This window comes from Vigna unguiculata, chromosome 7 (assembly GCF_037176805.1).
Source record: "Vigna unguiculata cultivar grain cowpea cultivar isolate G323 ecotype 2 chromosome 7, ASM3717680v1, whole genome shotgun sequence".
In the NCBI taxonomy this organism is placed as follows: Eukaryota; Viridiplantae; Streptophyta; class Magnoliopsida; order Fabales; family Fabaceae; genus Vigna; species Vigna unguiculata.
In genome coordinates, this window is record NC_140798.1 from 28,604,951 (window position 1) to 28,630,318 (window position 25,368).

The 25,368-nt window shown below is 33.5% G+C and overlaps 3 protein-coding genes across 10 annotated transcripts; 1 reads left to right on the forward strand and 2 right to left on the reverse strand.

The window, feature by feature from the left end:
- The first annotated feature begins 8,060 nt into the window (after positions 1-8,060).
- On the forward strand, positions 8,061-9,781 carry LOC114190491 (uncharacterized). Its single transcript, XM_028079397.2, has one exon. It carries the CDS (start codon positions 8,316-8,318, stop codon positions 9,504-9,506), a length of 1,191 nt encoding a protein of 396 aa, XP_027935198.1. The 5' UTR covers positions 8,061-8,315; the 3' UTR covers positions 9,507-9,781.
- A 1,687-nt stretch (positions 9,782-11,468) lies between these two features.
- Positions 11,469-17,371, reverse strand: LOC114190490 (transducin family protein / WD-40 repeat family protein). 2 transcript variants are annotated; one of them, XM_028079396.2, is made up of 10 exons: positions 17,124-17,371; positions 15,758-16,286; positions 15,569-15,688; positions 15,393-15,470; positions 15,026-15,202; positions 14,096-14,173; positions 13,612-13,787; positions 12,876-13,034; positions 12,505-12,565; positions 11,469-12,024 (listed from the first exon to the last, which is right to left on the reverse strand). In XM_028079396.2, exons 2-10 carry the CDS (start codon positions 16,184-16,186, stop codon positions 11,824-11,826), a joined length of 1,479 nt encoding a protein of 492 aa, XP_027935197.1. In that variant the 5' UTR covers positions 16,187-16,286; positions 17,124-17,371; the 3' UTR covers positions 11,469-11,823. The 2 variants fall into 2 exon arrangements, with proteins under 2 accessions (XP_027935197.1, XP_085531997.1); XM_085675871.1 differs by having other exon boundaries at positions 15,758-16,245; positions 17,124-17,250.
- A 3,925-nt stretch (positions 17,372-21,296) lies between these two features.
- Positions 21,297-24,744, reverse strand: LOC114191547 (gibberellin receptor GID1B-like). Of its 7 annotated transcripts, none has more exons than XR_014996747.1 (4): positions 24,184-24,728; positions 22,457-23,514; positions 21,807-21,925; positions 21,297-21,705 (listed from the first exon to the last, which is right to left on the reverse strand). XR_014996747.1 is itself a non-coding variant. In XM_028080776.2 (4 exons), the coding sequence occupies exons 1-3, from the start codon at positions 24,220-24,222 to the stop codon at positions 22,477-22,479; spliced, it is 963 nt and encodes a 320-aa protein (XP_027936577.1). In that variant the 5' UTR covers positions 24,223-24,744; the 3' UTR covers positions 21,297-21,705; positions 22,457-22,476. The 7 variants fall into 7 exon arrangements, 5 of the variants coding, with proteins under 5 accessions (XP_027936577.1, XP_085532288.1, XP_027936576.1 ...); XM_028080776.2 differs by lacking the exon at positions 21,807-21,925 and having other exon boundaries at positions 22,457-22,494; positions 22,609-23,514; positions 24,184-24,744; XM_085676162.1 differs by lacking the exon at positions 21,297-21,705 and having other exon boundaries at positions 21,712-21,925; positions 22,457-22,494; positions 22,609-23,514; positions 24,184-24,744.
- Positions 24,745-25,368: the final 624 nt, after the last annotated feature.

Below are 25,368 nucleotides of genomic sequence, written 5' to 3' on the forward strand. Positions count from 1 at the left end.
CTACTTTCTCTGTTGAAGACTCTTCTAGTCGCGACGTTCCTTACCAGTTTCATCATGGGTATTTTGAAACCTCACTTATGCCTTGTTTTGTTTTTGAGATTTGATCAATGAGATTTAAATAGATTTTATGTTGTTTGTGGCTGAGTTAAATGTTTGTTTTTATTTATTTACTAGATTATGCTTCTTGTCCACGTGGTTGGAAGGGTAATGTTGACTTATGTTCATTGTGATTGCACTTTGGGAGTCATGATATGTGATTTGTTAAAGGAGTTATTGTGTTTGGTTTGAATGATTAAATATTGAGGTATTGAGGTTTAATTGTGATTAGTGATGGTATATTAATGTTTAATTGTCATTGTGGTTAGTTTTTTTTTTTTTTGGTAGTTTAGTCCTTTGGATGTGGTTTTGATTGGGGTTCAATTTATTTACTTTTTATATTGGACAATGATATTTTGACAATTAAATTTTAATAACTTTCTCTCACAACTTAAGGTGACATCTTCTAATTGGTTTTGGAATATAGAGAAATGTTAAAATGGAAAAATGGGAAACCACTTAAAAGATGTTATCTTAGGTTGTAAGAGAAAGTTGTCAAAATTTAGTTGTCAAAAAATTATTTTCCTTTTATATTATGTCATGTTTGATTTTATAAGTTTCAATTTGGAGCTTCATTGTATATGCTTGTAGCTTATCATACGTCAAAATCAAATTAGAAATAAGCATGATACGGTGGGCCCCCATTATGTGGTTATAAGTTATAATGTATATATGTATATTTAACCTTTTTGTTCATAGTCCCTCGCGATTTTGGTTGCGATGGATGGCGACTTCAGTGGAGAACTTGGAGAGTCAGGTCATTTAATTAAATGTATAAAATTTATGTAGTTGTTTCAAATGTTTTCTTTCCCTTTTTTGTTCTTTTGTATGCTTTTTTTATTTTTTATTTATTTTTATTTATTTATTGTCCATTTTTTATGATTGAAATATTTGTTTATATTACTTATTTGTATGCCTGAATATTCAATCCTATGATAGACGACATTGTTATATATATCTACCTGGATTTTACTTATTGTTTGCAGGTGGAGGTTTGGGTATGCATTTCATTCTCCATTCACACACATACATTATGCATATCATGAGTGGGACCCTATACCTTAGTCCGAGTGTAACTTAGAATTAGAGGGGCCACTTGAGACATACTTCGTGTTTGGCTATCATGAGAACCCCAACCAAAGTCTGTTCTCTTCATTAGTATTTTCACACCTATTTCCACCTATTTTTCTTGTGAATAATATCATTTTACTTTGTACACTATGTTATGTCTCCATATCTTCATCCATTATAAACATTCATCATTTGTTGGCTTGGTAGCTTAGGTGTAATCATAGGGTTATTCGGTCAATATAATAAAAGATGGAAATTAATATGGGATCTGAGAGTATACAACAATTTGATCCTTCCATATTAAGGAAAAAACCATGTTTAATGATTCAATGAGGGAACCTAGTAGGTTTGGTAAATTTGGGAAGGAAATTGAAGACTATTAGAGGGAAGCTTTCAGGAAGAGATATGGAAATTTGTTGAACTTGATGGAGGTGAATGTACAATTTTCTACCATCACAGCATTATGACTCCCTACTCAGATGCTTTACATTTCAAGACTTCTAGTTGGACCCAACTGTAGAGGAGTTTGAATAGATCTTGGACCTACCACTAGAGGGCACGACCCATTACCAACACTTGGGGCGCCATGTGTCTGTTTCCAGTATTGCGAACATTATGAAGTTGCATCTTAAAGAGTTGGAAAATAGGTTGGTGAAACCAGGTGCAGGGGCTTACACAAGGGTATTTTGAGCAATATCTACATCATCTGGCTTGTAAGGAAGAGTGGGAGATCTTTATGGATGTACTAGCCCTTACTTTGTATGTACTTTGCAATCATAGTAGGCATAAGTCCACATTACCCTTCCAACCAAGTGGACAAGAAGATAAATAAAAAAAAACATTCAACTCAGCCACAAAACAACACAAAATCTATTTAAATCACATCGATTTAATCTCAAAAACAAAACAAAGCATAAGTGAGGCTTCAAAATACTTGAAACGGAACTGACAAGGATTGTCGCGTCTCCAAGAGTCTTTAAGAGAGAAGGTAGCAACGATCTAAGGTTTCGATGTTGCGATGCAATGAAAAAGGAGGCGTGGTTTGTGTGAATGGTGAGTGGGTTTCAATATGCGAGGGTTACTGAAAAAAAAGCAAATGTATTTAGGTTAAGATAGAGGTCTATAAAAAAAACTTTTTCTTTCCTTAGCTTGATGTGTTTATATAGAGAATACCATAAATATAAAGTAATCTCACAATAAAGTCAGCCCTTATTATAAAAAACTCTAAAAGGAAAGGATTGGTCGTGATATTATCACATTATGGGAATCAAATCGCAGTAGAATCAGAGTATCAAATAAAAATTGATTCTAAATATTAGAACATATATTTCTCCTAATTATTAGAATCATATCACTACTTTCTTTATGTGGAATTGATGTATCACAAACTCATAGCACAAAATCAAACGTGGTCAGGAAAATTGATTATAATTATTATAAGAGATATACTGTTCCTAATTATTAGGATCATATCACTACTTTCTTTATCTGGAATAAAGGTGTTAGAGCAAAGAGTGGGGTGAGAATATAAAACATTGAACTATTATTAATTGCAAAAAAAAAATGGTGGTGTGGGTAGATAAAATATATTGGGCTGCAAAAATAAGAATCAAAGTGTACAAGAAAAATACAAAATGAGAGATTGAAAATGTTGAAGAAGAATTGGGTCAAATTAAACCAAAACTTATTTATTTATTAGGTTAAATCATTTCAGAGGTTCCCATTTTTGTAGCGAAATTGTAAGTAGGTCTCCTCATTTTTATTTGACTCAATGAAGTCCCTATTTTGAAAAAATCGTTACAATCAGGTTTTTTTCCATTAGTAGTAAACTGATGGTGTTAACTATGTGTCACGACACGTGGTTTTTTTAATTTTTTTATAATTTTTTTTTAAAATTATCACGTGTCAATCTGACATTGTGTCACGTGGCAGAGACAGTGTGATGTGAGAGTATTATTATTATTATTATATTTATTTTTTAAAAGAAATTTAAAATTTTCGAAGCAACTTTTATTTGATTATTTTTATTAACTCTATTTTATTTTTACTATTACTTATTTGTTATTATTATTATTATTTGTTATATTTTTTTTTTTTTGAAAGATTTTTATTAAGTAAGACGAAATTGAATGTTAACGATAATGAGAAAGAAAAGATAGAGAGAGAAAATAATTAGGGTTTTTAATTTGTATGAGGGCACAAGGGGTATTATAAATGTTAGGGGTGCAGGTAGAAAAGGAGTGCTAGAAGAAATGGCCACAATCATGTTGGCCCTCCTAGAACAAGATCAAACAGGCCAAGTTAATGGCTTGTTTGTATAGCTGCATAGAATAGCCCAAGAAGAACAAAACTGCACATTGGGTTGCTGACGGTTACAGACTGGTCCAAGGAGGATGACACGATTGCGGCTGCATAGTATAGCCCATGAAAAATAGAGAGGTGCGGGAAGAAGCACCCCATTTGCTGCGGTGACCTGGCCCAACAATAACGCTGCTGATCGGTCCAAAGAAAAGTCATAACAGAGAATTGGGCCATGAAAGCCCAAACAGATTACAAATACAAGTCCAATTAAAATTACTATTTACAAATTAAAAAATATCATACCTATACACATTTTTACTATTGTTTATTTTTTTACAAAATCAACAACAAGATTGAATCTTACCACTGGCCATGCTGCAGCCTCTCACATGAGTTTCCATTATACCCTCTCTCTTAAAAATATCTATCGTCAAATTGGAAAAATACATCAAGATCACAACTTTGGAGGTATACTTTCCGGAATCAAAGATTCATATACAATATCCATTAAACAAAATTTAAATAAATATTGACAAATTTTAATTTTAAGTTGTCATGTTTACTCTTTAGTTGATAAATGCAGCAAATTCGTTTATTTTAAATAATATATATATATAAAGATATCCTCTGGTTCACATTTCATTTTTTTAGTTTTAAACTTTAATTATTATTTTAAAAATTAGTTATTTTTTAAATAATTTATCTTTAACCGTTATTCTAAAAATATCTTTCGTGTTTAACTATTATTTTAAAAACTTCTTTTGGGTACATATTTTATTTTTTGAATTTTACATTTAACAACTATTTTAAAAATTAATTATATATTCTTTATTGATCTTAACTTCAATTTCTATGAAAATAAAAAAATGCTAACACAGAAGCCTTATCATGCCTTGCTAGTACATATATAAACGAATTTTGATATTTGTATATAAATATAAATTAAATGTCTACACTCGATATATGTGATGAGAGTAATAGAAGATCCTATTCTTGGAACATATTTGGCCCTATGCATATAGAATTGAACTTGTGTATGGTTGAGTGATAACCCCTTGAGGTTAGACTCTGCAGAGTGTAGGAACCATCATAGGTGCATACTTCCGGTAAATTTTATATCTATGGCATGTATCTGGATAATTAAGTATAATGTCAACTGCTTGTGTGAAATTAGACATTGATGTGATTTATATTGTGTTTGTATGTTTTTTGCATGAATTAATATAAGTATATGAATATTTCTTTAATACACTAGCTTACCATGTGTTGTGGTTGTAGTGTTGACTTTGTTTGATCACCAAATGATGTGAATAGAAGAGGAAGCAGGTGAAGATACCTCTTTAATAGATAGCAATGAGCCTATCGAGTAGCGGGGAGTCCTTATGTATAGCTAGTTCCCTTTTTTTAAACTGAGTTGTTTTGATTTAGTTTCTATATATTATATTTTATAGTTATTTCTTTTGGATAATTGTACAAATATTCTATATTCTCGTAACTATTTGTTTTGTTTTATCAAAACATATAATATTTTATTTAGTTGTTTATTATATTAAATGGAATATTACATTTAGGAAAGAAAAATATAATAAATAATAAATAAATAAATGAGAGTGAAAAGTTAAAGTGACTGATAAAAGAAAATTAAAGTTATGAAAGTTATTTATATTTTTAATTTAAATTTTCTTTATTTTTTGTTTTCCCATTTATCTTTTCTAGTCTTATTTATCTAAAAATTTTAATCATTTGGTTACAAATATTTATCATCAAGCCTGAAGTGTCAGAGTTGACTGACAAGAAAGTTATTTTAAAAAAGTCAAATAAAATAAGCTAAGACATTTAGTAAATAGTTAACCTTTTTAAGTATCTAAAGAACTAAAATTCTTGATTATGATAGATATTTTGAGGGAGGGGACAAAACTCATGACTAATCCCTGTCATAAAATGATTAGTCTCTCACTATTATCAAAAGGATATCTGATCCACATAAAAGAAAAATATTAAATAGATTCTCAAATCTATAATAGTTGTCAATATAGAAATAATGCAATCTAAATCTTGGACAGTAATTAAGATGTATTACATGTTGAATCAAACTATAAATATTTTAAACAACTTCTCCATTTTACAGTCGAAACTTAGACATTAAAAGTTTCAATTGTGAAACCAAACACATATCCAATGTAATAACAACACTTAAGTTATACCATCAAGGTTCCTTCAAACTTTTTCGTGATGTACATCGAACTAAACTTACCAATGTTGAGTAGGAAAAGTAACATGATTGAGAATTAATAGGGTTAAAACTAAGCTAGTGGGATGAAAGGAGAGAGCTGGAAGAAAAAGACAGTACTAGAAAGTTACATTAATAAGCATGCGGGATGAACACACTAGAGTGGAGTAATCACCACGCAAGTCTCAAAAGGCACAGCCTCAAAGTCCTTAAATTAGACACTACATGTACCAGAATAAGTAGGTGTTTTGGTTGTTGTGGTTGGTGTGCGAAACTTCAAACAGGACCATTTGGGGTCATGTGGATTTTTTTCTTTTTTTCTCAGAGCTGCCTCTCACCATATTATATGTTAAATAATTGATGTCGTGTGGTTTTAATTGGACACCTACACGCATATATATGAATTCTGGCATTTTCTTGGGACCAAATTCATCACAGACATTATTCTCTTACATTTCGTAAAATAAAAATTCTTTCTAATTTGTCTCTATGTTGTTTGGCTGGATTTGAGTTTGAGGAGCACATTTTTATCGACAATATTAATATCTAGACAGGTTGTGTTTTGCTACATACATCTATGTTTTTTGTTTGAGATAACATTTTTTCACCGATTTCAAAAAGTTCATACAACTTTCTTGTGGGTTGGGACAAAACTTGCTCTTGACGAAAAAATGTGTAGTAGAAAAGATAAAACAGGGGTAAAATTCAGAATTCAGAGTTTTTAGTTGGGTATGTTATTAAACTAACTCTCCAACCATTAGTCACAGGGTAATGGTTAGGAACATTGTTGCTGGAATAATTAATATATCTGAGTCAGAGTAGTTAATCTGGTGGTGAAAAATGAAAACTGATTTCGAGACTTTTGACAAACTTCACCATATGTTTTGTATCTACTTCTAGTGCAACCTCAAATAGCCATATTTGGGGTTGCTTTCAATTTTTTTTGGGGGAGTTAAAAGTGTAACTTGATTTTACAGCTGTATAGCTTTTGACCCACGCAAATAGAGCTGAGATAGTTTTAGCAAAGGAAAGGATAGTGAAAATATAAGGAAGGAAGAAAAGGTGAACAATTTAGGAAAACGAAACAAACTTTCCCTAGCACATGAAATAGCTGCATTGGTTCTGTTATGTTGACTTAAATTCTGTACCCAAAAATAAAAAGGGGGAATAAATTCATCGTTGTACACGGTAATTGGTGAATTGCGAAACAAGCTTTGGAGCATGCATATCTTTGACCAAAAATGTGTTTGACTTGGCTTACTTCACCTTCAAACCACCTCCTTTGATCAAAGGGAAACAGAGAAAAAGGGGTAAAAAGTGTTTGTTGGTTTATTTCCACACTGTACACATATCACAACAAAGTTAAAAGGAAAAGAGAATAGAAAAATTGTTTCTTTCTAGTCATGGCTATTTTGTGAAATTAGCTTGATTTTTAATGTTATGCAGATTGGGGTAGGAAGACTTAATGATCAGGGTAAATTCAGTGTCTAGTTAATGACATTTATGCTGCTACGCATCAAGTGTATGAAATGAAACTCCTGAATCCTGATGTATTGAAAGAATCGTATTTTGCGGTACGTGAAATGAAATGAACACAGAGATGGAAGCAAAACAAAGGAATACACATTTATTATTTTTATGATGAAGTAAAGTGAAGGAAACTGTATAGAAGAAGCTTTGAAGAAGAATTGGGTGAAATTAAATAATCCTAACTTCATAGCTTAGCTGTCACTCACTCGAAAGCCCCACACTTTCCTTGCCCCCAGCTTTTGGCCTTTTTGGCTCACTTCTACATTGGTAATTATTTTAGTGTAAAAAAAATTAATGGAGTAGACGGCAAGGAAACCCCAAAAAGGACATAGGAAAAAATATTAGTCTTTTGTTTGCTCTTGTTTAAAAAGAAAATTAATTTTCTTCATATATACGACTAGTTTCTCTCAAAGAAATTAAAGAAAAATATTAATGCTTATGTTTAATTTTATCTTTAATAAATGACTATTTTATGAAAGAATTGTGTGTTTTTAATATATTAGCAAAAGACTTGCAGCGTCCCTTCTCACATAATCTTTGGTTGGAGAAACACGTGTCGAAGCGATCCAATCATTTTGACAGCTGCTATAGCTAATGGTTCGGAAGAGACAAGAGCCGAAGCAAAGGCGCGGAGAGGATGACGTGGGAGGCGAGGCTGAGGCTCGGAGGCCAGATAGGCTCGGACAACCGTTTGATGTAACTGTTCCCGAGAAAGAAAAAATAATAAAAAAGAAATATTATTGATTAATCGGAGGTTTGGTTGGTTGGAAGAGAAAGTGTAGGAAGTACAAGAAAGCAAAAAGCAGGAGCTTTTGGTAGTGATTACCATTGCCATCACATTGCTCCTTCTCTGAGAAGCCAACACAAAAAGATTCATTTCTTCATTCATTCTGATACAGTGGTGTGGTGCAGTGAGAGTTGCTTTTCTTGCAAGCCTAATCGCCCTCTTTAAATAAGGCCTTTGACTATTAGATGTTGGTTGTTCCAGTTCCAGTTCCATTCAACCACAAAAAAATCTCTTCTTCAGTCAGCTTCCTCTTTTCTCTATAAAACCCTATTTTCTGCTTCTTCCTTCACCGGGGCTTCAATGGCCACCTACAAAAATGTTGGTGCTGTTCTCCTTTTCATTTTCTTCTCTTTTCTACACGTGGAGGCTATTTTAGACCCTGCCGATTTCCTCGCTCTGCAATCCATTCGTAAAGCCCTCGAAGACATGCCTGGTTCCCATTTCTTCTCCTCCTGGGATTTCACCGCAGACCCATGCAACTTCGCCGGGGTTTACTGCGACTCCGACAGGGTCATCTCCCTCAACCTCGGCGATCCCAGGGCGGGCTCTCCCGGACTCACCGGCCGCCTCGACCCCGCCCTCGGCAAGCTCTCCTCGCTCGCGGAGTTCACCGTTGTCCCCGGCAGAATCTACGGTCCTCTACCAGAATCCCTCTCCGATTTGAAGAACCTCAGGTTCCTCGGCGTCAACCGCAACTTCATCTCCGGCGAAATTCCGACCAAGCTCGGCGGGTTACGCAGCCTCAGAACCATCGATCTCAGCTACAACCAACTCACCGGACGCATTCCTCCAACCGTGGGATCCCTACCGGAGCTGACTAACCTGATCCTCTGCCATAACCGCCTCTCCGGTTCGCTCCCCCGGTTCGAGTCGCACACTTTAACACGGCTCGACCTAAAGCATAACTCTCTCTCCGGTTCGCTCCCTCCCAACTCGCTCCCTCCCTCTCTGCAGTACCTCTCCCTGGCCTGGAACCAGCTCACCGGCCCAATGGACCGCCTCCTGGGCCGCCTCGACCAGCTTAACTATTTGGACCTCAGTCTCAACCAGTTCACGGGCCCAATCCCGGACCGGATCTTCTCCTTCCCGCTCACGAATCTGCAGCTGGAGAGGAACCAGTTCTCGGGTCTGGTCCAGCCCGTTGAGCAGGTGTCCATCCCGACCGTTGATCTTAGTTACAACCGGTTGTCCGGTCAGATATCGCCAATGCTGGCGAGCGTGCAGTACCTGTACCTGAATAACAACCGATTTTCGGGTCGGGTACCGGCTAGCTTCGTGGAGCGGTTGCTGGACGCGAGCATTCAGATACTTTACTTGCAGCATAACTATCTGACGGGGATTGAGATAAGCCCAACGGCGGTGATTCCAGAGAGAAGCTCCCTGTGTCTGCAGTATAATTGCATGGTCCCGCCCGTTGAGACACCCTGCCCCTTGAGGGCTGGCAAGCAGAAAACTAGGCCTACTGCGCAATGCAACCAGTTGAAAACCTGATCCGACCCGACCCGACCCATCAAGTCAATTTCTTACCTCTTTTCTTCTTCCTTATTTCTCTTCTTGCCTTTCTGATTCATTATTATTTAATTTTGTGGTAGTTATTCGGGGATGAATAATGAGAATATTGTGAATATTTTTGGATTAGATTTAGATAATTTAGCTTTTTTGCTCCAGGAGCTTCTCAAATCATATATGTTATGATCATTATCTATATTACTAATGTAATATGATTAGTCCATTATGAAAAACAAAGCAAAAATTATTGATTATTATTATCAGGTTATTTCGATCAATTAAAGCTCTATTATGCCATCTACTGTGACTTAATATTTGCATTATCTTTTTTAGTTTTATTGTCATCACTGGTATCTTGCCATTGGGAAAGGTTTTGTTTTTTTTTCATTCTTTTATGCTCATTTAAAATGCTGCTTGCTAGTGTCGTGGTGGAAGCTTCTAATGATTACATAATGGTATGGCATTGGCACCTGTCTATTCATAATTTTGGTACATATTTGATCACAGTGGAGATGTAAAATTTGGTGTGATGCATGTATACCAATGCCAATTGGTTATTGTTCCATCATTTTTTGTTGTTTATTTTTAGAAGAGTTGTGTGACTCATGATCACAAATTTCAGATTGTATCTATCCTTTTTTGGGGGAAGTGGAGTGGTGGCCATTCGGTGCAATTACCGTTTCTTCAGCTTTTTAAGCTTTCCATGGGCACGAGTCGCTGCTCCCTTCAATGGAAAATGGTTGTAGGGACGACAACCATTTTGGGGATATCTTTTTTGCATTGCAATTGTAAGCCTTTTGAGCCTTCTGTCTGGACTGACACTATTTCTCTTTTTCCTCCCTGTGTGTGCGAGTGTGGCGACAAAGGAATCATCACGGTAAAAAGCAAATGTGAAAAAACAAGAAAAAAGAACTGAGAATAGGTAGGGTTGAAGCAGCTAATGTCAAAGCATAATAAAAAAAGCTAAATAAATGTGAATGAAAACAAGGAGAAAAACAACCTAACACTAATAACAAAACCTAACCCACAGCCAATTATATATATCTAACTGTCTGTCTCGTGTTGTTGCCTAATTAGATTGGATGTTCGGGTAATACGTCAAATACGTTGGCATAATGCATGTCTATATCTGCTAATATATGATTAAATCTATTATCAAGTTCAACTTCTACTTTTTGAAGCCAATCGTCCGAGAATTTTCTCGGTACTCTAATCTTCACATGCAAAACCTTCTGGGGAATAGTAAATAACAATCTTTTGCAATTTGCCTATAAATAATAAATTATTTGTTAAAATTGTATCAGACCGTTGTCGCCAAAAACAAATGGAAACATGTAGCCCTTTTGTGCTGGAGGCCCCAACCCAATCCTTCTATGTTTTGTTGCATTCATCGTACTGGGTGTACTTAATTCACTCGACATCTCACTCGTTTCCTTTGTGGAATCTCACGTTTTATCATTTTATAATTTGTTTGTGGCTTAGAATAACATCTTTGCTTTACCAATAACCAGACAGCAGAGAGAGGGTCCCCCGTAGTTTTACCATTTGTTAAGATAGCGCCTTCGGAAGTGTGGCCCTTTGGAAGAAAAAGCTATCTAAGGCCAATAACATGAGAAATTTCTCTATTCTTTGAAAGGTTAAGACTCATAACTTTTGGAACACTTTTGCTTTTAAAAGGCAGGCATAAATAAATCAACCTGCTCCTCTATAACAATTATTATGAGCTCTATCAAAATCAAGGAACCAAGTTATCATGACAAACAAAATAATTAGATAAATCACCAAGACAAGACAAACAAAGGATGAAACCAAGTTAAGATTCCCATGATATCCACAACGGCACAACCACAGTGATATTGGCATCTTGGCAGTGGCGTTTGGGCAAATATATGCTGTCACTGTTTTTCTATTGCTTTACAGCTATCTGAAGGAGAACGGCCTAACTTGGAAGAAACCATAAGCATTATTAGCTTTATTCCTGATATATACAAAAGGCGAACCCCAATAATTAGGGGTACAGTGTACGTGTAAATGATTCAGCCAAAGAACCATGCAGGACAGGAGTCTAGGTTCACCACAAGAAGACCGCACCAATTAATGACACATTGTACAATACTAATAATTTGTTCCAGGCATAGCGTACTAATGAATCAATTCCAATCTTAATTTACATGGTTATTTATGTACCAAGACCTTCTGGCTGTTCATGTCATGCCTTATTATGTCGAAACGTCCTATACATGTTCATTAACAACAGGGTATGCATCCCCAGAGCATTCCATAACTAATTCGACGGACATCACATGTATTCATCATAGAAGTGTCGTGTCCATACCCTCTTATTCAAAGAGGCTGGTCTATCACCACTCCCAGCAAATTCCCATTTCACTACATCTCCATCCCAAGAGGAGCTGACAAGCATGGTGTTGAAGGGGTGCCAACTACAATCTCTCACAGGTGATTTATGGTGCTTCAGTGTCGCAACTTGAGCTCCGCTCACCTGTAGTAAATTATCAAAATTACCATCAAAAGAGAACCAGCTTGAACTTTTTGTCCGTGTTGTTTCTTTGTAAAATAAGCAAACAGCAGTTCAATCTGATATAGTTTGTTCATGCATAGTGCCCAAGAAAATATACATCACGTTACACCGCTCTTCCCCATCAAATTCATTAACAGTAGCCATGTAGTGGAGTACGAAAGGGTGTTCACGTGATCTGTATCGTTTTAGGCAAGCCATTTACGGGCAATGAAGAATCAAACCTTAGTATTATCACTCATGTTCAAATACATAATAATTTTTTAGCTTCAAAAAATTAACAAGGATTGACATAAAATGGGTGGATTACCGTTTAATATAATAGATATTAATGTCATCAAATTGGTTATGAAATATACTTTTTGTTAACTTGTAACTAAATAATGTTGTGCCAATCATACAACATGGATATAATGCTAGAGCAGAAGAAATTAAATTACATACCAAATCATATATGTAAACACATGCGTTGTGTGATCCAGTATAGATGTACTTCTGCCCAGTGCTGTAAATTTAAGGATAATATCAGTCTAACAACTTTAATCAAATCCCCTAACGATATAGAAGCCAAAAGATATTGCTAAAGAAAACCAGTTTAAAAGAAAAATAATTAATATGTTAAGAAAGCTGCATGCTGGTCCAAATATGAACCTGACGGAACTTGTTTTATTCTTCCCCCTCAAAAAACCAAGCACACTTTTACAAACAGTTTGGTTGACTATGACAAATAATTGAAGCTTTAAGAAAAAGATCAAAAGAGGACCATGACAAGAAAGTGAAGAAGAATTACAGAGCAAGGCCACCTTAGTGCTCACCTAAAAGCTGGTGAGAAATAGCAGCGGATAAGAGTGCGCAAGACTGAATGACCTCTATAAGTAGCTACTGATTGATCACAAGGGTGAGTCAAGTCTTTTGCTTGGGGTGGATAATCCATCCACCTGTAATCCCATTCATAACTTCTATACCCAGGATTGCTGGAATAGAAAGAAAATTCTGTTATAGTACGTCAATGAATTAACAACAATTTCATCAAGAAACATCATAATCCCGGAGAGGAACAGATATCGTTAGCTAGGTTAAAAATCTATAAATATCACATGCAAGACTGAATTCTGAAAATCATTCTAAGAGCTCCAATTACCCACACAAGTATGCAAACACAAATAGAGACAGAAGCATGAGTCCAACATGACACGTCATTCTATAACAAAATTATATAAAACTTCCAGTATTTTGCATTGAAAAAAATGTAGTGAGAATGCTTCATAGATAATTCAAAAAAAAAAAAATCAGCCTTATAATCAGATAATATATCATAATTAACTTATATATTCTTTTAAGAATTAAATAAAATCAAACTCCAACATGATACCTTAAGGAAATGTTGGTATAACCGAATCTGTATCTTGTTAAACATCACCAGCATTGCAAAACTCATCAGCTAGTATTATCCTAGTATGACCTTAAGTCATGTTTTTTATTCCACACACGTGTTAAGAAGAAATGTGCACATCAGAATATTAGAGGTGGATTGGTGGGTGGGGAGCATACCTGGTAACATTGGATGACATTTTGCGTATATCCCAGAGCTTGATGGTTTGATCTTTACCATTTGAAATGAAATAACGCCCATCTCCACGAGTATCAATAAATGTAATGCCCTCAAGGTGTCCCATCAGTACCCCTGCTGGCTTGGCTTTAGCATTTAAGCAACGCCGATCCCAGACCTAACCAAATTTGTACATTACAATTTGTTCTTCACCAACAATCAGAAGACAAACTAAAACAACTCTAGTGATTATTCATGGAATTTCTGCAATTAGTGACTATGGCCAAAGAGAAGAACTACCGCACTTAACTAGAAACAACTTTCAGGTTCATTATTTATTTAACCTTGTATGACTATGACTATGAGAATGACTTCCTGTGTAAAAAGGTGCCACCACTTCCATTTAAAATAAAAAGATGTGGATATTCAAGGACAAAGAACATAATATATTGACAGGAAAAAACCATCGTATGGTGTTGAACAAACCTTACAAAAACTATCATCACTCCCGGAGTAAATAAGATGGCTAGTTTCATCAGCAAAACATACAGTGTTCACATCAGACTGCAACATAAAATGAAAACCAAATGTTAGAACCTCTATGATGGTTAATATTTTTGAACCATCAGAGATCAGAGCAACAGGAAAATAATTTCGATACAAAAACCAAAACCAAAAAAAGAAGAAAGACATATCACATAAGTCCAATCCGATTCTTCTTTTGACTTGGACATTTTTTTTCTATTGTTTTTTATAGCTTGGAGAAGGTAGGGATACTAAGAATAAGTGTGGTTATCCAGCCATATCATCCGTACCATCTCTGGATTATCTATTTCTTTTCTTCTACACCAACATAGTGAATCATATTTGTTAGTCTTCCATATATTTCAAAGTTAAATAGAGGATTATTAGACCTTAAATCCCTCAGCCAAAACGATAGTGCAGGAACTTAGGCATTACAAGAGGTAATTCCATATTTTATAATCAAGCTTATTCTCTCAAACGATCTTGAGTTCTGAACTTAAGCCAGCGAAGAAAACAAGTAGAATTGAATGCTCAAAAATAAGTTAGGAATGAAATTGAGGTTCCACCTTAGGATACAAAAGTCTACCCACATTCTCCACATTTTTTGTAAATTTTATGATCTATTTACGAATACATCATTGACAGAAAACCTCAAATAGAATTTCACAGGCACTACCGTAAAGGCACTGCCAATACATAAAATGGTTTATAACCAGTAGAGCAATCCACCGTACAGAATACACAATCAATTCTATCTGTCGAGACTGCAATTATATTATGAATCAGGAAACTTAATTATTTCAGCAACATAACTTCATAAACCAATAGATATCAAACAATAGCCCAAACCATATGAAACTAAATAAATACAGTTGTGCCTAGTAGCAATACCGTGTGTGCTAAAATTCGAAGTGAGATCTTATTTGCTTCAAGATCATACACATATATAGAATTATCACTACTTCCAGCAACTATTTCTCTTCCATCCTTCGAGAATTTCACACAGAAAATTCCAAATGAGTACCCTCCATAATCATTTGATGAAAAATCTAAACCATCGTGTATCTCCTGCATATTAGAAGAAATGAAAGTATATTACAAATAGGAAAAGGAATATTACTAAACAGAATCCATACACCAATAGATACACTGAAATCCAATTTTTCATTATCTATTACTCTGTAATATTTTATAGCATTCTAAAAGAATTGCACTATTTATGAAATTCTAAAAAAGGAGTAGTGTTAGATGTGAATACTGTAACATTGGCTAAGGACTCTGTTTCAGAAGATCCGGCATTTACAATGTGTACAATGGGTGACATACTGGCATAAGCCTGAAATTGAAGAGTGCAGATGCCATAAGAAAAAGCCGGATAATAGTACCTTCACAGAAAACAAAAGGACTAAAAGGACGTAGAACCTATTAACTTACCAAGTAGCGTTGATCAGGTGAAAGACATGTATCAGTGATTGTCCATCTCAAACTTTTAGCTAAAATGTTCTTCTGAACTTTCCAACCTCTGTCCACATTGTATATTCTTATATGACTTCCCTGCAAAGTGATTTAAATGTAATCAAAACTATAGCATGCATTTTCAGGTTGAAGCTGAAAACATTTTACCTGGAACCCAGCAATAAAAAGAGAACCATCAGCTGAAAACTGGGATACATATGCCCGACTAGACATTTGGTCAATAAGCCAGGGACCATTTACAGGTAAATATCTGCTCAAAAGATGGCAGCGATCGGCTGAAGAAAACCTTCCCCGTCCTGAATAATTTGATTCCCGACCTGCCAACATCTTCACAGGAGAAACAGGCAACTGCGGCCTTCCAGTTCCAACTTGGACTAATTGTTGATGGGGGTTTGACTTCAGCTTTGTTATCTGAGCAATTTCATTGTCCAGAAATGCCGATGGTCTTTTAGATTGTCCACTGCTAGACTCTTCATGGATGGCATTTCCATCTTCACAATGATCAGAATCTATCTCTAGTCTACTCATAGCATAACCCATTTCGTCAATGTAAAGTGCACTGGCTGTGGCATACATAACTATTCACAGAAATACACAAAACTTTGTAATGCTGGAGCATCTTATTTTTGCAAAATCTTCAAAAAATCTGTGTTCATCAGACCTACAAACAAAGAAGCTATAGCCACAAAAAGTGAGTAAATTTTTAGATTTAATTTTCATATATAAATAATTAGAAACCATTATTAGCAAAGGAAAAAAGATGAAACAAAGATAAATCTGTTTCATTTTTCCCGTAGAAAGTTAAACACTACAGTTGACTCAAGCTAAGCTCTTTCCCTGAGAGAAAAACTTCTACACGTTAGTATTGATTTGGTTGGAACAGCTCTCCAGGCTAAGGCTCTCCTTTAGCTTATCCAAAAACTGATTTTAACTTCTGCTAAACTAATTTTAATTTATGAGATAAGAAAATAAGTATTGGTTTTACTTTCTTATTTTCTTCTCCTAAACATGACCTTTTTCAACATAGATTGGATTGGTTGGGTTTATCGTGTTTTGAGGCACTAAATTGACAAAAATCCAATAAACTTTCCACTACCCATATAAGGTTCAGAGAGCAAGGCAATTTCGTAAACAGCATGACGTTCCTAATTCTGAAGAGTATATACGAAACTAAAACAAGACCACCTCGCGGGACTCAAAACCCTTTTCCATGTCCCAGAAACATCATGGACATCCTCAGAAACTAAAATTTAACGAGAAAACAATCAAAAACAGAATCAATTAGGACTTATCCTCCAATTCCCCTTATCCCTAACAACAAAAATTCCACCACGAATAGGTAAAATCATCATTAGAACAAGTAAAAGTCAACAGAAACGTCAAACAAATGAATTGGTGTAGAGTGGCATGGAGAGACCCAATTAATATGAATAAAAATCAATTAGAGAAAGCATTCACGGTGGAGATTTTTGACATAATAATAAATAGTATAGTGAATGGTGACAAGTGATACCTCTGAAGAGCTTTGGCTGAGAGTGATTTAAGGTTTGTGAGGGACGATTCTGAGGAATATATGCAACCAAAAGGGTAACATTAGAGGGATTTTCTGCTTTGGGCACACAAATAAAATCCAATCAATCCTCCAAACGAAGATATATGCATAATGTCACTGTTACCATTAAATATTGGATAAAGTGGGTGGGTGAGTGAGGGTGAAGGGTTAGAAAATTCTCTACCTTGCATGTGCAGGGAGAAAGAAGCCGCAAAACTCAAAAATCCACAACTTTCTTTTTTATTTCTTATTTCTATTATCAATACGCTTTAATTTAAATATTACAAACATATTTAATTATGATTAGTTAAAAAGGAATAGTATTTGTATTATAAATAACTTTTGGGTAAAAGACAATATTTTAAATCCTTAACTAACATTGTATAAAAGTTAAACTCAGTGGTAAACAGTAGCTTATGAATTTGAGAAAAGAAAAGTTATTAAATCCATGTTACTTGCAGGCATTCACATGTATTTGTAATTATTTATTTGTTAAACTATAACAAAATTAAAAAAAGATTGAAAACATATATTATTAAGGTTAAAAGTGTATTTATAGTAAAAATAAATTTCTTTTTTTATACTAAAAGCTTTCGAGAAATTTCAAATTCTGAAACTTGCAAAAGATGAGTAATATACTACTCCTTTCTGCGCTAAGTACATGTTCATTAAACTATTATTTTTCAATCTACTGCGGATTTTATTTTGTTCTAGGGTTTTAGTTTTGTGTCATCTAATTTCAAGAGAACAAATATCTTTTATTGAATATGGGTGGTACAAATTAGTTAAAATTGAAATCAAGGGAGTAAAAAAGTGTGAGAATAGTGTGCAAAATTTTTAAATAAAGCTATCAAGACAAAAGTTCCAAAATAATTTTGATTTAAGTGCGATTATCTTCGGATTAATGATTGAGACAAACATCAAAATTGTAGAGTTTGTCTATTGTCTAGAATGTATGAATGACATTATTTATTTGTGAGAAAAATATTTATAAATAAAGCACTTCCCGTGAATTTACTTTGAGCTTTTGTTTAAGATAGGAAAAGATAGCACGTGGAGAGAAATATGTGGATGAAAAATAATGAAAATTAAAAGATGAAAATGTTTTGATTTTTATTTTATGAATATAGGCTTTACCTTCATAGATCTTAATATTAGATTTAATTGAAATAGATACAATTTTTTCTTTTCTCGCACTGTTTAAATAGAGTTTAAATCAAGATGTTTTATTCTTTTAATAAGCAAATATCTCATACAGGACATGGAGTCTACTTATATAAAAACAAAAATTTATAATATGACGTTGGAAATTATTATTTTTATTGTTATTATAAATTAAAGGGTTAAATATATTTAAAATTTATAAATTTTGACTTAAAATTTAAATTTGTTGTTATTTTAAATTTTGATATAGTTCAGTTATCAAATCCTAAATTCTAAATCTTTAAATTGTACAAACAATTTAAATATTCATATTAAAATATAATAAAATTATGTTATAAAAACTATATTTATTTATTTTTAAATTTTTGCTAAACTATATAAAAATTTTGAAATCAAATTATATTAAAGTTTAGAACAAATAAATTATAATTTTGTGTCAAAATTTTAAGGACTAAAAATATTTTTAATTCTAAATTAAATAATTTATACCAAAAAAATGTTCAAATATCAATCCATAAATGTATTAAAGGAGGGTTGATTTTCTAAATAATAATCCATTAAATATCTCTTTTTTATATAATAAATAGGTGAGTTATTATGAATTTATAAGAGTGATTTTCTTTAGTGTGCACTAATTATATACAAATACAATATATGCACTGTTTTTTTTTTTTTTGAAAAAAAAAATTATTTCTGCTAGTAAATGATTAAGATTGAGCAAAAGCTAAAAGAAATTGAAACTCTCATATATCTTCAAATGAAAACAAACAATTAAACTCCTCTAAATCTTATGAATTGGTCTAATAATTTAAATGAGTCCCACTTGCGTGTATGTTGTAGTAGGTTACATTTTAAATGACAAGTATTAATAATTAACAAGAAAATAATAATGAAGATAAGAAACGGTGATACTATTTGCAGAATTGACAGAAATTAAGACACTAGATTTTTGAAATATAACTTGATTGTAAAAAAAAAAATTATTATGAAAAAAAGAAAGTTATAATTTGATATTGTCACATTTATTTCTTTTCATCCAAAAATCTAAAATTTCATAATATAATATTTAATGAGCTATATTATAAGAAAATATTTGATTAACAACTAATTTTAGTAACAAAATTGTATAAAAAATAATTAGTTACTATAGTGACTAATTTAGATATCAATTTATAAACTAAAAGTCATTGATAATTAGAATAATTTCAAAAAATTATAATTAGTATCTAAAGTGATAACTAAAATAGTTTACATTATAAATTGGTTCTTAAATTAGTCACTAGCATTAATTACATATGTTTTTTACTACTAAAGGAATTGATCTCTAAATTAATTTATAATTAGGAAATTGATTTCTAATTTGGGCTCTAAACATTTTTTTTCGTCATAAAATTAGTTACTATGTAATAATTTTAATAGTTTCTTGCAGTGATTATATGTATATATGTATGATATATTTATTAACAACTTTTCTTTCAAGTTTTTTTTTTAATCTTCCTAAATTATATTTTTAATAAGTTCAGTCAAGAAAAGTTTCATTCACTTATGCTGTGTTTGGATTCGCATGAGTACTTTTCATACAAATGAAAAGTGACTTGAAAGTATGTTCAGATCTACTTGTTTACACTAATTTGAGAGTGCGGAATTACAAGTGAGTTGCAAAATTTGACACTCTCTTAAATAGAGAGATGTGCAGAAAAAGTCAAATCATTATATTAAAATTATTTTATTGTCTCTTTTTTTTAACAATTTAATTTACTTATATTTAATTATATGAATATTAATAACACCGTATATTATTATTATATATATAATTTTAATTTTAATTATTATAATAATTAGTATTATATAATAATAATAATATTATTATTATTCAAATAAACATCTTTTATAAATAAATTAATTCTATAAAATAAAATATATTTAAATAAATATGGAGCTAAAATTAAACCGTCTATATTATAAATTCTTTCAATTTATAATTAAGAATAATAATAATTATCTTAAGTTATTAATTATAATATGAATAAATTATATTTTTTTTATTTTAAATAATATTTTTATTTTTATTTAAGTATCATTTCTTCTATTTACATTGAAGATAAAATGGTAATCATATAATTTATTTTATTAAAAATTATAATTTATTAAATTTTATCAATCACATCATACATCAAATTTCATAAACTTTTCACTCATATCCAAATCATATCATCTTTCTTCTAATTCAAACAAGTCCTCCAAATCAACACAAATTCACTCTCCCAAATCCACACCTCAATTCAAACACAACATTAATTGATATATGGACTAAGTGAGAAGTAACATATGCAAAATAAAAAATATTTTATATGTTTTTATATTTAGTATATATTGATATGAATTATTTATATGTTAATAATATAAACATAAAATACATATTTATTGTTTAGATTTGTAGAAAATTTGTTATGTATACACTACACCTCTAATTTTATTTTAAAATATGTATATATTCAGTTTGCCAGAAAACACAGCCTTCTTACAATCTATTTAATGTTTTGACAAATAAGAACAAACAAAAGTATAAAGTCCTCCAACAATTGAAAATATGTTTGATGTCTTGACAAAGAAGACCAAACAATTTAAGGTATAAAAAACCTTTCTAAGAATACCTATGGAACCTCTAAACACCAATATCAATTGATACACGCTTTGGAAATTTTATAGAGAAGATATATTATCAGCATAACCCTCCAAAAATATATATCTTTACTTGTCAAATGTTAATTTTATAAGCAAGACTACTGTACAAATTTGAGAAAATGAATACTAATTTATTAAGTAGAAACAGAAATCTATTAAGCGTTGGCTCCTTAAGGATGTGATAACCCAAAAATCTTATTATCACCAAAAATGTGATACTGCATATCAATTCATCATATTCTAACCTCATTGATGCTGAATGAAAATCTTAAGTAGAATTCAAAGTAAAAAATTACACACTCTTTGATCGTGGAATGAAAAACTCGCAGTTTAAAAATTTAAGTTCATAGAATTGCATAAAAAAAAATTGCATCTAAAGATTGAACCAGTTGAGAGGTGGAGCAGGAAGCCGTGGACTATAATGCTTTCCAATGCAGACATGGGTCATGATTTCTGTTGGTCTCCATACTCATGGCATGATTGTTCCACAGTTCTTGTGAAAGTTCTTGTTTTCATCTCTTTTTGTGGATGAAATGAGATTTGCCAAGGCATCAAAGGACCGAGGATGGTCCTCCTCCCACCCACCCACTCTTTCCATTACACGTTTCATTATTCATTATGATTAAGTACACACCAGACAAAACTCCTTTCCCTTTTCCATCTTGGACTTTGGTATCAACTTTTGGAAGCGAATCTAACGTTCAACCCAACACAAATGAAAATAATTGTAATAAAATCCACACAATAATTCACACTCTTCATCTTTCAAACCACTTTGTATCTTCTACACTTCACCTTAGTTGATAATTCCATATTCAGCCATTACCATAGTTCTTTGGTCATGAAGATGGTCCTTGGAACAGGAAAGGAAAGACAAAGAAAATAGAAAACCTGAGTTTTTATTTTAAGCAAACCTGTCAGCCAAAACACATTCCTTGTGATATTGGTATCAACGAGATGAAACTGCTTAACTTGAATTAAACAGGATGCAGTATATATAGCTTCTTCCCAAAGCAAAATCTAACTTAAAACAAGCATGACATTTATATAACATACAAGTTCATAACAGGATGGGATTTGCTCCAGTTCCCATTCAATAATATGTTATACAACATAAATCAAATGCATTCACTGAACCAAAGTGATCACCGAGCAATATCTCCTCCTGCTATTGAGGTTGAAAAAGTCAAATAGGGTTCATTTGCTAATGAACTGAACTCTGCCACTTCAATCTCCCGAGACTGATTTATGCTACCCTTCAAACGACAAGAGCAGATAACATGACGCAGTAGTCTACCAGTCACACAAAGCTCAGATTTACCACCATGGATGTTATGACAGTGAGTAACACTACATAACTATATAATAACTACACACCACCACTATAAAGTAGGGAAAGAGAAAAGGATAAGATACAAAAATAGAAAAAAAAAAAAGAAGATTACCCAGTTGAAATGTCAGGCTTTTAGTTATGTATGGGATCCTGTAAGTAAGGTTAAGTAGTATATTAACAGTTAGGATTGACGAAGTTCTTTATCTCCTCCATGAGGATATAGAAATGATCATTATTAGGCAAGAAGTAGAAACCGATAGTTGCCTCCTTAAGGTAAAGAAGTTTGACATCTTGGCCACAATTCTTGAGACCTTCCACATATTCCAATTGCCAATCTTGGAGAAGATCCAAACCAGCCACACAAACAAGACTCTTAGGCAACTTGAGGCCTGCAAGATTTTTACCATTGGGACCAAATGGGTTACAAGCTGGATGATCTCTATCTGCCCCTTCTGGAAGAAAAGCCCTCCAATACCAATCACGATCTTGCAGCCTCACAAAGTACTTTCCATCAAGTTTCTTCTCTGACTCAGTTCGCTTCTCCCCACCAAACAGTGGGTGAAGAAGAATATTGCCTAGCACTTCAATATCTTCTTCAGCAGCTCTCACAGCCACATGATGAGCAATGTTACCACCAGAACTATCGCCGGCCAAGTACACATGAACCTTCGAATCCTTTCCACACTGAAGCCACTTCCTGGACTTAACCCACTTCAGGGCAGCCCAGCCATCATCATAGGCACATGGATAACGGTGCTCCGGCGATCGCCTGTAGTTTACAGAAACCACCACAGCCTTGCAAAGGTTCACAAGGCGGCGGCAGAAAGTGTCATAGATAGCACTGTTAGCAGATGAATGAGAGAAGCTTCCACCATGGAAGAATATTATAACAGGAACGATCTCTGTTGTGCTCAGGGGCTTCTCCAGCTCTATTATGTTGCACCTAGTTTCCTTTTGAGGAGCTACTTGATACACCCTATTGAATAGACCGGTGTTTCGATCAACATGATCAAAAGAGAATACCCCATCCACAGGAATTGCGTTGGCCGGGACCTTGCGGTCCAGGAATTCTGCCAACTCTCGATTGAACGTTCCATCAGCACGTCTTAGTAGATTGTAAGCAAGCTTGAAATTGGAGATAAGCACCCAGGTATTGAGTGGAACAACACTCTACAAAAAGATTGAACATATTATTAGAACTTAGAACCTTATCCGTATCAACTAACACGGTAGTGAGAATTAAAAACAGACTCTTGATTGATTCCTCCTATTCAGGTAACTAGGTCACTAAGCTGAAAGCTTCTCCCCTCTAATTAGATAACACGGGCACCAGGCAAAAAAATATCATAACACTGTTAGCAGATCAACAAGAGAAAAGCTGACAAATTAGACCAGAAACAACGATTACAAAAGGGTACGAGCCTTAGAAATCTTCAGGAAAAAAGAGGAATTTTCGCCTTGCGCCACCAAATCAAACTCGAATTTCCCAACTTTCCAGAAAAAGAAACAAGAGGCCTACATGGACGAAATACTAAGTACAAGAAAAAACCTAAACAATCCCAAAAACAGCATCCTCCTAATCCCACGAGTACCATGATTATTAACCAAACCCAGAAAGGTAATAAAAGAGACAGAGACTTCCCCCTGTAACTGAGATACGTTTTCAGTCATTGGCCTTTCAATTGAAGCCAAAGATTAAAACTTTCCCCCAAAATCAACAACACCCCTCGTCACGCAATCAACATAAACAAACCAAGGAAGTCGCAGAAACATATACAACAAGGCAAACATACAATAGAAAGTAGAAAAAAAAAAAAAAACAGATAGATGTTATGTTACCTTAGATTCACTGAGGTTGACTTCATCGGTGCCAGTCATCTCTGTTCTCACCTCCCTTACCTCTTCACCGAAGACGAAAAAACCAAATCCACTCAAAAAAGCAATAGTGATCCTCAAGTCACGATGCCCAACCTCTTAAGCCGCCTCATAACAATGAAAAACGGTTGAAGAGAGAGAAAAAGCTCTGACCTTGGGCGAAAAAAAGAAAGAATAAACGGTGGTGGGGGGTTAACGAGTAACGGGTTATCAGTCCCTTTGGATTGATTTGTCGGTTAAAGAAAGAAAAGGAGAGTTTGAAGTGTGTGAAAACAGAGAAAACTGAGTGACGAAGGAAAAGAGATCACAATATGAGGAAGAGGAAAAGAACGATAAGAAGGAGGGTGGTGGAGAGAGAGAGAGAGAGAGAGAGAGAGAGAGAGAGAGAGAGAATGAAGAAGGAGGAAGAGAGTCAAACGCAAAGGAACGACGGGGATGGACGGAGACGAAAGAGACGACAAAGCTGGCGGCCGAATTAAACTGTTGAAATGGGACCCACCATTTAAATATAAGAGTATATATCTTAAGAAAATAATAATGGGGTGTTTTTTAATTGGTTGTGGCGTTTGGGAAAAATCATTTCAGTCGCTATTTTTCTTTTATCCCTTTTCCCTGTTTTGTCTGTATGCTGGTGTATTGAGAGCCAGGGAGAAATGACTTGTGACGTACAAGCTTCTGTACACAACCTTTCTTGATGGCTATTGACAACCCCGTTTTGGCCTTGTTTACATACGTGTGTCTTCTGTTCTGTTCTGTTAAAGTTTTTCTTTTTATTTTAAAAAAAAAGAACAACAACAGCAACCTTATCAACGTTTGTAATATCGAAAAATATACCTTTTTTTCTCGCAGATGCAAGGGACGTGTACGTTACCAATTTTAGAAGCCCAAGCATTTGCTATAAACAACCAGATAAAGAGAATATTATCCAATATTCTTAGTGTTTGGTTTAGGAAGAAAAGGTAATGAAAATAAAGTAAGATGTTCTTTTAACTTATTTCACTCAGTAAATTCAAAATATTTTTTTTTAGTCTGAATTGTTGTATTTCATGTTAATAAAATCAATTTGGTTTTAGAATACAATTTTAGATGCATTTTTTTAATTTTAATGATGATAATTAAAAAAAAAAAAAAAGCTTCTCTAATTCGTCT

What these genes read in the sequence shown, in the direction of transcription:
- LOC114191547 (XM_028080772.2), bottom strand. Translation starts at nt 24,222, where the DNA reads ATGACTGGCACCGATGAAGTCAACCTCAGTGAATCTAAG. An exon ending in TCAACCTCAGTGAATCTAAG is followed by an intron (nt 23,515 to 24,183) that starts GTAACATAACAT and finishes ATCTTTTTGTAG; the next exon opens with AGTGTTGTTCCACTCAATAC.
- LOC114190491 (XM_028079397.2), top strand. Translation starts at nt 8,316, where the DNA reads ATGGCCACCTACAAAAATGTTGGTGCTGTTCTCCTTTTCATTTTCTTC.
- LOC114190490 (XM_028079396.2), bottom strand. Translation starts at nt 16,186, where the DNA reads ATGTATGCCACAGCCAGTGCACTTTACATTGACGAAATGGGTTATGCT. An exon ending in TTCGAATTTTAGCACACACG is followed by an intron (nt 14,174 to 15,025) that starts GTATTGCTACTA and finishes TTTATGTTGCAG; the next exon opens with TCTGATGTGAACACTGTATG. An exon ending in ATGTCATCCAATGTTACCAG is followed by an intron (nt 13,035 to 13,611) that starts GTATGCTCCCCA and finishes TTTCTATTCCAG; the next exon opens with CAATCCTGGGTATAGAAGTT.